We start from the raw sequence: 13,712 nt of genomic DNA on the forward strand, positions 1-13,712 counted from the left end.
AGTTCCTGGCAGGAGATTCACAAGAGGCAACCATACATTGATACTTCTCTCCTTCCCTTCCCCTCTAAAGATATATAAATAAGATCTTTAAAATACATATATATTGAAATAATTAAACAATCAGGAATTTCTTTTACATCGCATGTAGGAAAGAGAATATAATGCACCCCTCCCATGGCTCTCCCAACTGCATCTATTAAAAATCCAGGCTGGACTTCTGGCCAACGTGGAGGCGTAGGTAGACACACTGTGCCTCCTCCCACAACCACAATAAGAACAATAACAATTTAGAAACAAAGTAACAACCAAAACTGACAGAAAATTGAACTGTATGAAAAGTTTGACAACCAAGGAGTTAAAATAGACAAATTCATACAGACCAGTAGGCCACGCAGAGTCCGGCGGCCAAGCAGAGAGGGATTGCGGCACAGAAGTGGTGACACTGGGCGCGCAAGACAGCACCAGGCAGACCCTGGGCGCCCAGGAGGAAGCTGGCAGACCCTGGGCTCCCAGGAGGAAGCTGGCAGACCCTGGGCATGGGGTGGGAACAGGCAGACCCATTTCCTGTCCTTTGTCTACCGCATTCTAGGCATGTTCAACTTTGCAGTTTCACTACTATTCAATGCTCTTTGCACATGCTGCTCCCCCTGCCTACAATACTCACCTTTCTACCTAACTAACTCCTATTCATTCTTCAGAACTCAACCAGGATACCACTTGTTTCAAATGGTTCTCTAAATCCTAAAGTCAGGGTCAGGTCTTCCCCCTATGTGATTCAACTGCACCCCTCAGATTCTACCACATTGGGGCAAACAAGGTTAACTGCTTGTTTATGTATATACTTCTCCCACTAGTGTGTAAACTCCAAATATGGCAGTGACAATGCCTTTCTTCTTCTTTTTTTGCCTTTCCTTTCCTATTGAAATCTTTAGGCAAAACCTATACAAAAGAACTGGGCCAGACTCAGGATAAAAAGTGAAAACTAGTGAAAGAAACATCAATAATTTACGATATTCAGATAATACTATCTTACTGGCAGAAAGGAGCAATGATTTGAAACAACTTCTCGTGAAAGTGAAATACGAAGTGCCAAAGAAGGACTGAACTTGAACATCAAGGCAAAAATGAAGACAGCAGAAGAAACATACAACTTTAACATTGACAATGAAGATACTAAAATATTAACGGTTTTGTTTACATTGGTTCAGTCATCAATTCAAATGGATGAGAACCAAAAAGAAGGCTGAGACTCAGAAGAGCAGAAATGGAAGAATTAGGAAAGATCACCAGGAGCACACGTGTCATCAGAGAACACCCACATCTTCGTATTCCCAACTACTATGTAGAGATATGAACACTAGACAGTGAAGAAGGATGATAGGGAAAAAAAACTGATTCATATGAAATATGGTGTTAGAGGAAAGCTCTAAGGACCCTGGACCACCAGAAGAATGAACAAATGGGTTCTAGAGCAAATAAAGATGGAAACATTGGAGGCAAAAATGACAAAACTGAAGCTGTCCTGCTTTGGGCATATTGTGAGAAAGTAGGGTTCTTTGGAAAAGACAATACTGCTGGAAAAAAATAGAAGGCAGTCAGAAAAGAGGGAGACCAAATATGAGATGGACAAACTCCACAAAAGAAGCCATAGGAATGAGTCTATGGAGGTGAGCAGGGCTGTTAGGAAGAGGACACTGCGGGCATCACTCATTCACAGGGTCACCAGGAGTGGGAGCCAACTCAGTGACATGTAATACATACCTGTTGGGGACTGCTCTGCCTGGTTTCAGGAATTGTAACTACCTCCCATGGCTAAGGATGAGCCAGCGACTTCTGGAATGCTAGCCACAGGAGACAAAGGCTTGTCTCTGGTAGCGAATGCTGCCTCAGTTTCCTCTCCCTGCCCCCAAAGTATGGTCAGAAATCAGAGACGAGTAAGACTCCTCACAGCAAGGGGCAACCTAAGCCAGACTCGATCTCTTGGGAGGCCATCACGGAAGGCCTTGGGGGCTGCCGGCGATGGACCCTTGCCCCCGGCTATGTGACATAGCCTGAGTCCCCATGTCCTCTGAGAGAAGCCCTTCCTGGCTCTAATCCATTTAAGCCTGAAAACCTGATGGGGAGGGGTACAGCTCCTTGCCTTGCTAGAGCAGATCAGGGAAATCTGGCATCACAAAGAATTCCTAAAGAATCCTGTGAAAAATCCTACTTTGCTAAGAGTGCTTTCATTCATATGTTAAGGGTCCGAGCAGGAAACCCTAAAGTTCCTGCAAACCCCCTTCCTGACAGACTCTGACTCAGACTAAGCCCTCAGATTTCTTTGAAATGTTATCTACTGTTTGATCCTTGCCGCCCTGTATTCCTGTGTATTACAACCCAATAAAAGCCCCTGGAGGAAGGGGCTCAAGGCCTTTTCCCCCCGAGAAACTGGCCACTTCTCCTCCCAAGCAGATCATGTGTTAGTAGTGCTTACTTTCATCCATGGGGGAAGGGGAGACTTGAGGGCAAAGTCGCCCCCATACATACCTAACACATCGTTCTTGTTATAATGGCTTTCCTAGGACTTAGCACAAAATGGTTAATCAATAAATATTAAGTAGTACAAGCATTATAATTCAGGCTATGCTCAACTTTTCACTGAAGGAAGTAGATAAACAAGCTTAAAACTACGGTTCTGGGGCATCTGATCTTACCTTTTGGGGACGAAGGTAATGTCACAGATCACTTTGAGAATCCTATGAAGACTAAGGATTATTTCCCAGAAAAATGAATGTAAATATATTTTGAAGACACTTTTATATGATTTCTAAGGTATCTTGATCCTCAGGTTAAGTCCTGCCCTAAGACCTCTATTTCTTCATAAGAAGACTGCTAGGAGGAAGGAGCAAGTCAGCCCCGTAACCCTATTACCACTTTCCCTCTTCCTCACAAATCCTGTTCCTCCTTTTCCCCATAGCTAAATCAGGACACCTTTCCCTAGGCAAGCTTGGAATTTCCACCTGCTCTGTAACTACTAGAGTTTAGGAATGCAATCAAACATTTCCTTCTGAAGGGTATACTGCACACATCTGTCATTCCCATACCATTATCATAATGTCAACCATTTCCTGAAGCAGTCATACTATTAATTTTTTCAAAATCAGCTTTTTGACTTATTGTAGTACCATCCTAAGTAATATCTGTGAAATCACAGTTTTGAGATGTCATAGTTATTATTTTCCTACCTCAAAATAACACTGAAAAAAGGACTTTAGACCCTCACCAGCCACCAAGTTTTTGAGCACAATTCTAAGGTCTCTGCAGCTGCTCTGGGATCTCTGCTGGGTAAGAAATAATTTAGATACTGAGAAATTTTTTCTATTTTTTTTTTAAGCTGGAGGAAATTTAAAAACATTTGGTTCAATCCTGACATTTTATAGAGTAAAACACTGAAACCCAGAGCCCTGGCCAAAACCTGATGGTTGAAGCATCATCCCACACACCAAAAGGTTGAGGGTTAGATCCTTGGTTGGAGTATGTATGGGGAAGGAGCCAACTGATGTTTCTCTCACATCAGTATTTCTCTTCCTTTCTCTCTCTATATAAAAAAAATCAAAAAACATACCCTTAGGTGAGGATTAAAAAAATAATCGAACAGAAAGAAACCAAAGAGGGTGACTTGTCCAAGGTCAGATGAGATGTTTAATGAAATGTCTAGGATTAGCATTCAGGTCTACAATCAGCCCAGTACATTTTCCACTAAACTGTATCCATTCAGATTACACTAGAATAATACAGTATCAAGAATTCTTCTTCTGTTACCTACCTCACTCTTCCATTCAGACTTGGCTGAACATGTTGCTTAAAATCTGGATATTTGGATGCCAGATATGCAAAATCAGGAGGTTTGTCCTTGTATCTATTTCTTGCATGCATTGATTTACTCAGAGCCATCTTTAAAAAAGAAAAAAACAAGGGAGGGGGGAATCAGCATTTTTGTTTTAAAAAAAATCTTTTTTTAAAAATATTTTATTTATTTATCTTTCGAGGGGAAGGGAAGAAGAGAGGGAGAGAAACATCAATGTATGGTTGCCTTTCGTGCGTCCCCTGCTGGGAGTTGGCCTGCAGGGAACTGGCCTGCAACCCAGGCATGTGCCCTGACTGGGAATCGAACCGCGATCGTCTGGTTCGCAGGTCCGCACTCAATCCACTGAGCTACACCAGCCAGGGCCTAAAAAAAATCTTAATGAGGAAAAACTGTCGTTGCCAAGTCAACAGTTTCAGCCAATACATCCTTGCCAATCAGGTAAGAAAGTAGAAGTTATATTTTTAAATATACACAACAATAAGAATATGAAAAGAGGCTCAACATCATCTGTCATTAGAGAAATGCAAATCAAAACCACAATAAGATATCACTTCTACTCATTAGGATGGCTACTATTAAAAAAATTCTTTAGAGGAAGATAACAAATGTTGGAAAGGACATGAAGAAATTAGAGCCCTCAAGTATTGCAGGTGGAAAATGAAACAGTACCACTACTATGGAAAATAGTTTGGTGACTCTCAAAAAAGTTCAAACAGAATCACCATATGATCCAGTATTTCCACTCCAAAGCACAAGCAAAAAAACTGAACCCAGGGATTCAAACATTTATTTGCCTACCAATGTTCCTAGCATCATTATCCACAACAGCCAAAAGGCGGAAACACCACCAAGTATCCACAAACTGATGAATGATAAACAGAATGTGGTATATACATACAATAAAATATTACTCAACCACAGAAAGGAACGAAATTCTGATACATGCTATAACATGGGCAAACCTTAAAACCATTGTGCTAAGGAAAATAAGCCACACTCAAAAAATACTGTATTACATTAATATTGTATTATACCATTTATATGAGGTACCAAGAGTAGGCAAATTTATACAGGTAATGTAGAGGTTACTAAGGATTGGTGGGGGGGGGGAGAGAAGAATTATGAGTTATTCTTTAATAGGTATACAGTTTCTGTTTAGGATTAAAAAGACCTTCTAGAAAGGGTTAGTGGTGATGATAGCACATTATGAATATACCTAACAACACTGAGTGTACATTTACAAATGGTTAAAATGGTCAATTTTATGTTAAGTATATTTTGCCACAATAAAAAATTTACACAACATATGATGATTTTTTTCCAAACCAAGAAAATTAAAAACCATTCCTTTAAAAGCATAAAAGTGGCAGAAGGTACTGTAATCTATAGCTAGAAATATTATAATCAGAGGTTAGTTTTTACAGTGGCCTTGCATGGATGAATATTTTTAGGGTATTAACGATCACTGAAGTTTCAAAAATTATCTTCTATTCTAACTTCCTTTATAAATTTCAGTTTTGTCACTCCTAGGAAGCTAAAACCAAATGAAAACAAACATAATTCTGTCTCCTACCAGATTATAAAGAGGGAAAAAAAGTTAATGCACTTATACCAAGAAATAAAACTAGGCCACTGTAGTGGTTTAGTAAATCTCTAAGTAGTTGATAAATTAAAAATATTTTAGAGCCCTGGCCAGTGTGACTCAATTGATTGGGCATTGTCCCGAATACCAAAGGTCGCAAGTTTGACTCTCAGTGAGGGCATGTCTTGGTTATGGGTTTGGTCCCCAATCAGGGAGCCTATGAAAATCAACTAATTGTTGTTTCTGTCTCACATTGATGTTTCTCTCTTTCTCTCTCCCTCCCTGCCCCCTCTTTAAACCCTCTATAAAAGCAATTAAAAAAAATGTCAAGTGACCTGGCCGGCGTAGCTCAGTGGATTGAGCACGGGCCTGCGAACCACACTATCGCGGTTCGATTCCCAGTCAGGGCACATGCCTGGGTTGCAGGCCAGTTCCCAGCAGGGGACTCACGAGAGGCAACCATACATTGATATTTCTCTCCTTCCCTTTCCCTCTAAATATAAATAAATAAAATCTCTTAAAAAAAATTTTTTTTAAAAGTCAAGTGAGAATAAAAAAGAAATTTTTTAAAGAATACTATATATTTCTGGGTAGTAGGTGATTTTTATTTATTTATTTTTTGATTTTAAAATATTTTATTTATTTATTTTTACAGAGAGGGGAAGGGAAGGAGAAAGAGAGGGAGAAAAACAGCAATGTGTGGTTGCCTCTTGCAGGCCCCATGACGGGGACCTGGCCAGCAATCCAAGCACGTGCCCTGATTGGAAATCGAACCTGTGACCCTTTGCTTCATTTTCTACTTTTTCATAGTGAGCATTCATCTAAACAGTATTATATAAGCCGGAAATCTAGGAATCATCTAATTGCTTTCTCACAGCCTAAGAAATTAAGTTGTGGACTTAGTCTGCTGAGGACCTCTCAAATCCATGTATCTTCCCCTATCTCCACCATGATGAGCCCAATACAAGTTACCTACACTGCTTTAACAGTCTCTTAACTGGTTTCTCTGAATCCACTTTTATCCTCTCTGTTCCTTTTCCCACCTCCACATATACCCAACTGCTCAAAGCCTTACTCTTAGGATAAAATTTTAAAACATGCCCCGGATGGATAGTTCGGCTGGCTGAAACATCGTCATCCTGGCTGCACCAAGTTGTGGGCACATGCAGGAGTCAAATGGTGAATGAATGCGTGGAGAGGTGAAGCATGCATGGCGGGGAAGGGGGGGGAAGCACAGATTTTAATAAATAAAAATAAATGAAAAACCTTACTTTAGCATACAAATAAGGTCCAGCCTGGTGTGGGCTTGCCTATTGCTTCACTATTAGTTTGTTACACCCCCACCTCAGTTTTCTGTCCCTCCACTCTGGCAGTGAGTTAACAGGTCACTCCTTTTATCTGCAACAGTGATTTTTAGCGTTTTTTATCTCATAGCACACATAAACTAATTACTAAAATTCTGCAGCACACCAAGAAGTATATTGCTTTTTTCTGTTGATCTGATAAAAATAGGTAAAATTTTGATTCATTCACACCAGACAGCCATTGTCATCGGCTGTGGTCATGTTTTTATTTGACAGTCTAAGGGGAAAGAGGCCAGAGCCCTGACTAAATAGTCAGAGGCCAGCGCCCTGACTTAAACTGCATGTTTTAAAAATTCTTTTCTTTTTTTCTGAGGGGAACGGAGGCAGAAAGAGAGGGACAGAAACATCAACTGGTTGCCTTTCATACATGCCCAACTGGGGACTGAGCTAGCAAATCAGGCACATGGCCCTAAACAGGCAGCCCTGCCCAGTGTGGCTCAGTTGGCTAGTGTCTTCCAATAAACTGAAAGATTGTGGGTTTGGATTGCAGTTAGGTGACATGCCTGGGTTGCGTGTTTGGTCCCCGTTGGGGTGTGTAGGAGAGGCAAACCAAGGATGTTTTTCTCCCTCTCCCTCCCTCTACTTTCTCTCTAAAATCGATCAGCATGTCCTTGAGAATTAACCCCATCCCAAGCGCAGCTATTTGACCCCTATCTACAACTATTAATTAAAAAAAAAAAAACCTGAGACACACCATTGTGCCTCTTACACAGACTGAAAATCATTGGTCTGTAATGTTCTCTCCTCCCCTCTTTACCTGATGAATTCCTACTCATCCTTACTACCACAGCTCAAGCATCTCTTCTTTGGGAATCTTTCCTTCCCTAATCTCCCCAGTTAAGTCCTATCCTCTATTATAAAATTTCCTAGCAACAAGCACCTTTTTTTTGCAGGCTTTGTTAGAAATGTAACTTCACAGCAATAAATAACATTCTATTTCTTAAGGGTTTTTTTGACAGCTTTCTACACTAGAAATTTAATAACCATTTTCAAAAATAATTGTCTTCACCTTTTCAAATCATATATCCAACTGCCCACTAGACTTCTCACTTGAAAGGCTCCAAAGTATTTCATGCACATATTCAAAATTAAAGAACTTCTACCCACCCCAAAATGGTCATCTATCTTCTCTATTTCACCAAATGACACCACTATCTGTCTTGTGGCACACAACCCAGAAATCTTTAGCATCTTCACCCCACTTCCCACATTCCAAACACACCGTGTCCTGAATATTCTTTATCTGCTAATTATTTCTTGACCCTATCTATTTCTCACCCTCCACAACACATCTCTATCCCAGGTCATTATCATCTCTCTATAGCTCCTGCAATCCACTTTTTACACAGCAGACAAGAATTCCATCCCCCATCAGGCACAAATCTAAGTATTTTTTGCTAAATTCCTTCAGTGGCTTCCTAAAGCTATTAGGCTGATAAAGTCCCAAACTATTACTATTAACAAAGCATACATAATCTGGGCCTTGTCTACCCCTCCAGCCTCCTTTGTTACCACTTACCCCTTCCAACACTGTACTCCAGACATACTGGTCTTTTCATTTTTCTTCCTTCATTTACTCTGACCATTTAAAAGTATGCTAAGTTAGATGCATTACGAACAATACACATAGCTCATAAGGTAAAGCCTGATATTAACTACCCGCTATGGCCTGCCCAGTTGGAATTTGTGATCAGACCATCTTGTGTGGCTACTTTTGGTCACTGAGCTTGTCAGGTTTATTATAATACATAGACCCTTTTACATTCATGTATGCCAGATTCAATTCATTTCCTACCTCACTAACCTTCCTGGTCAGAACGGATACAGAAGGAGTCAATAAATCCACTTCTTTGCTAACCAAGCTTCTCTACAAGCAATGGGTTCTTAGCCAAATCTATCAGGTTCCTCAATTTATTTGAGTGTCAGCTCTTACCTGGCATCAGCATTATCATTCCCTTCTCTCTAACCTAATCTACTTTTGTCTTCCTGGCTCATTCTACTATAGCTGCATTGGCCTCCTCATTTACCAATTCTGGTACACACCTGTCTCAGGACTTTCGCATTTGCTAGTAGTCTGCATGGATTTCTCTCTCTCCAGAAATACATACATACAAGATACCCTGGCCTTGTTCAGGTCTTCGAATCAAATGTCACCTTCTCACTGATGTCTTTCCTGAGTACCTACCTCTATTTAAAGTGAACACACTCTTGGTCTCCCTTACTAGCTTCAATCTTCTACATGAACTTACCCATTTGACATTCCATATATTCCATATATTTTACTTATTGAAAAAATGGCCCTGCCAATAAACTTCATGAGGGAAAACATCCTATCTTGTTCACTGTGATTTCCCAGCACCTAAGTCAGGGCCTGGGAGAGTAGGGACTTAGTACTTGTTGACTAATAACATGATGTGTAACTTATTTTCATTGTCCAGACCACTGAAAAACAGGATCCTCATTCTTGGTAAAGTCCCCTACCTCGACTCTCAAAAAGGTTCAGTCCTGGGGTTGGGGCTTTTTCTTCCGGGTTGCCCGAGTCCGCCCAAAAAGCCAAGGAGATTTCTCTTGACCCTTAAATAATCTTCAATTACCACTTAACGCAGTCTGAATTCTGCTTTCGTAACTCCTAATTCCTTCTTAACAGATTCCTTCCACTTCAAACCCAACCTCCGTTTTTTTCCTGTTGCCTTCCCTCATAAATCCGACTTTTTCTTGTGGTTCCGCCACAAACAGTTCTCCCTCTCTGCCATTCCTTCCACACCCTCATTTTACCCATTCAGTCTGTGTTCCCACCTCGGTTTCAGATCTCTCTTAACCACCTCAGCCCCCGGGGTGTTCCCTCGTTCAATCCTACTCTGCATTCTATTTGTGAACTACCCCCACCCCCACCCCCACCCCCAGCCCCAGCCCCACCCCCACCCCCAATTGGGTTTCTCCCCCAAGACCCCGAAGTAAGCGCCTCACGGGCCCAAAACCCGGGAATGAGAAACCTGGGTGATACTTGAAGTGAACTCGCAACCCGCATGAAAGATAATAAACGACTCACCTATGGAGTCCAAATTCCAGCCAAACCACCAACTTCAAGTGGGCCCCTAACACGAGAATCTTAAGCCACCCTCAGCGCGAAGCTCCTGGAAACGCACAACATACGCTCCCAGCGCGCCGCCATCTTGAGCAGTCATCTAGCCTCGTGATTGGACCATCCACACCTCGCGCGATCTGTAGTAGACGCTGAAGAAAGAAGAAACTGTCGCGAGATCTGGAGTTCGCGGTTCCCTTAGACAGAAAAAGGGGCGTGATAGCAAGTGGAGTCCTTTGCGTGAAGAAGGCACGTGCATTAGAATCTGCTAGGTAACTTGTTTTTTACAAATGTAGATGTTTTTTAAAAACAAAGTTGCATTCTTGGCCTCACTACAGACTTACTAAATCAGTCTTTGGGGTTGGTCAGAATATATAAGCGGGGGGCGAGGGGCAGGGGGAAATGCTTTTGGGTTTGATGGCGGGCAATTAGCGCTTACTGTGCAACAGGTCTCCTGGATATCTCATTTAAACATCACAGATAAACGGTGAGATAAGAAAGAGTAGTCTCATTTACAGAGGAAGAATTTAGGGTCGTTTGTTCAAGATCTTACACCCCGATGACATCAAGTCCACGTTCTTTGAATTTCTTCACCTGCCTCTTGAGCTGAAAGTGGTGTTAAATGCGTTTCATTTTTCTTTTCAACTCGGTTACATGAACATTTACCCTCTGGCAAGTAGAGTGAGCTTTAGTTTCCCCATTTTACTGTTGAGATTAAAGGGTGATTACTTGCAGAAAGTATACAGCTAGTAACAAAACTAGGACTAAAGTTTCTGGATCCTCACCTTGTACCAGCTTCCATTAAAAAATATCTTGCCTAGGTCCATGTAATTAATGTGAAAGCTTCTGGTAAACTATTGCCATGAAACTGAGAATTAGGGAGTGAGGAATGGCAATCTCAGCTTTATGCAGAACTGAGTGTATCAGTAGTCATCCAAGGAAAGTTAAACAGGTGTTTTTGTTACCTATTATGTAATAAACCACTCCAAAATGTGTAATTAAAAACATCCCAGTGTGGGCTGGGATTAGGACACCCCCACCCCACGCCATTCTTCTTCAGTACTTGCTGTTGGTAGTAACATTAACTGGGGGCTGGTTCAGCTGGAATGACTGGGTCTCTCTTCTGTAGTCTCAAATCCTCTCCTTCTCCAAGTGACCTTTCCACATAATTTCCTCAGCATAATAGCCAGGCTTCTTACATGGTGGTTCAGGACTCCCAAAAAGGCAAAAGTTGAAGCTGAAAGGCCTTCTCACAGCTTAGGCCCAGAACTGGTGCTTCCACCATATTCTATTTGTCAAAGCAAGTCAAAGGACCATATTCAAGAAGAGGGATATTCAAGTGACAATGCCACTTTCCAGTACTAGAAGGTATGGTTCACCGGATCTACCATTGTAGCAAATACCACAGAAAGTTTTCTGTCTTTAGTTGGTAATGACTTTGGTGCTGGGGATTTTTACTATATTTAGTGCTTTCTTCTGGAAAGGTAAAAGAGAAAATACCTTTTCTGACTAGTAGGGTTGAAAGTAGATTATATTTAAGATGTTGAATTTCTCTGTTAGCTCTAGAGATCCAACTCTCTTGTTGGATCTCTCTTGTTCAAACCAGAGAGACTCTTGCTCTGTAGCCAGGGAATTTGGGCTTTATTCTTGCCCCCACCCCTTACTAACCCTGTGAGTATCGACAGTACTTAAACTATTCAAGCTTTGGTTTCCTTAGTATCACAAAACTGAATAGTAATCTCATCGAGTTGTGAGAATAAGTCAGATAATGCATGTAAAATACTTAGTTTCTGATACACAGTAAGCTACTACTACTGCTATTATTATATTACTATCATTTCTTATAACATCTCTGGTCACTTTCCATTTTTAAAAAACTTTCATAAAGATAAAATATGTTTATCATAGTAAATTTTTTAAAAATTTAAATAATACAGGAAAGTGTGAAAAAGAAAGCAAAACTTATCTAAATCACCACCTAGAGCCAATTGCCATTAAATTTTAGTAACCTAATTTCTGGACCTGTATACATTTATAAGGATATTATATAACTAAATAATTTTATATAAACATTATATATTTTCCTACTCAAATGTTAGTCTTAGAGATTCTCCTACTTCAATTATATAGTTCTATATAGTTCTTTATGATGGGTGCATAGCATTATTCCATTGTATAGACACAGCACAAGTTTTTCACTAATTTTTCTATGGGTGGACGTAAGTTGGCTTGCTCCTAAAATTGTGGTAAAATGATAATTACATCTATAAATTTTTTTACATAAAATGAAAATTGTCTAGAGGCTGCACAAAATAGATTAATAAGATATTCAACATCAGCCTCTTAGGTTTCATCTCCCTGATTTACTCTCGAATCACCAAGAATATAATCTGGTAGGAGAAGTCTGTCCAACTTCCACACACCAGCAAAGAAAGTATAGGCATCTGGTTAGTCAATTATACCTTTGTTTTATGCTGCCTCTTTGTAGTAGGAAACTGATTCTGTACATTCAGTGGGTAATGATGCTAATTCTGAAATGTTGCCTAGCTGGTACCAGAACTCCTTTGAGCATCAGCCATCTACAGTGCTGAAATTAATCCCTAAGGGCATCATTCTGGACTCCTACTTGCAGAAGTTAATTACTCAAAGACCTTGTTACTCTTCCCTGCCACTGTCCTTTGGCCAAGGCCAGCCAGTCAATATCCACAGAGCTCTCTAACCTCTTGTCTTAGAGAGCAATGATTGAGTATCAGCTCCTTCTAGCCCAGAAGACCCTGGCCTCCTTATATAAATTTATCCAACTCCCTTTTGGGGACTAAGTTAATATATTAGAAACCTAATGGCCACCTTAATTAACTCAAAAAAGCTATGTCCTAATCCAAGAATAATGACTTTCTCTGCTTACATTCCCATAACAGAGAGCTACTCAAGTTATACTTCACACTTAGTACATCACGTTTTTTATTCTTATAAAACAATGCTGAATTCCTTTAAGAACTTGGAAAGTAAGTTTCAAACTATTAAAAGCTGATGGAGGAACTGGATCCAAGTGTACACCTGACTACTGTTCCTCCTGTTCCAAGTCCCCAAACCAGAAGATATGACCATATTTTTCAGACCATAGATGCACCTTGGTTTTAGAGGAGGAAAACAGGAAAAAAATTGAAGCAAAAAATGTGGTAGAATAGTTAATAACATAAATAACATAATATTTCGCCAATGTAAATGTAAACAGAACTCAACAGCAGCATTAACAACCATTATTCCTCCCAAATTGGGGGTGGTGGTCCATCTTATAGTCCAAAAAACACGGTAATTAAAAATAAGTAAATTCCAAATAGGACTGAAAACCCAGAAATAGTGCCATTGGCAGACCAAAAAATTTGAAGGTACTGTGAAGAAATAGGACACAAATAGGAATAACAAGTAAAAGACCCAGAAGTTTTTTAGTGAACTGCACATTATTTTGATATTTATCTGAAAAGCAAAATGTGCAAGAATAGCTAATAATGTATTTCCACCTAGAAATAATAAAAATTACACCATACATAAATACCATATAGAATATAAAACCATTATAAAAATAAAGTTAACTATAGAAGTACTAGAAGAATTTATTAGAAGAAGCATTCGGAGAATGTTTCAATACACTTAGAATAGGAAGGTTCTTTTAAAGACACGTAACTAGAAAACCACAAAGGAAATGATTGCTAAAGTTGATTATATAAGAATTTTAATATACACCCTGGCCAAGTGGCTCAATTTGTTGGAGCATTGGCTTGTACACCAAAAGGTGAGGGTTCCATCCCTAGTCTGGCCACATACTTAGGTTGCAGG

The 13,712-nt window shown here is 40.1% G+C and overlaps 1 protein-coding gene across 2 annotated transcripts in view; it reads right to left on the minus strand.

The window, feature by feature from the left end:
- METTL16 (methyltransferase 16, RNA N6-adenosine) overlaps positions 1 to 9,985 on the minus strand; it is a 79,361-nt gene extending 69,376 nt beyond the window's left edge. For both annotated transcript variants that reach the window (XM_037070187.1, XM_037070186.1), the window contains exons 1-2: positions 9,843 to 9,985; positions 3,806 to 3,933 (exon numbers count right to left, since the gene is read on the minus strand). In XM_037070187.1, the coding sequence (XP_036926082.1) occupies positions 3,806 to 3,933 (128 nt within the window). In that variant the 5' untranslated portion in view covers positions 9,843 to 9,985. The remainder of the gene's footprint in view (positions 1 to 3,805; positions 3,934 to 9,842) is intronic.
- Positions 9,986 to 13,712: the final 3,727 nt, after the last annotated feature.

This window comes from Sturnira hondurensis, unplaced genomic scaffold, assembly GCF_014824575.4.
Source record: "Sturnira hondurensis isolate 20B ecotype Veracruz unplaced genomic scaffold, ASM1482457v3 Scaffold0018728, whole genome shotgun sequence".
Classification (NCBI taxonomy): Eukaryota; Metazoa; Chordata; class Mammalia; order Chiroptera; family Phyllostomidae; genus Sturnira; species Sturnira hondurensis.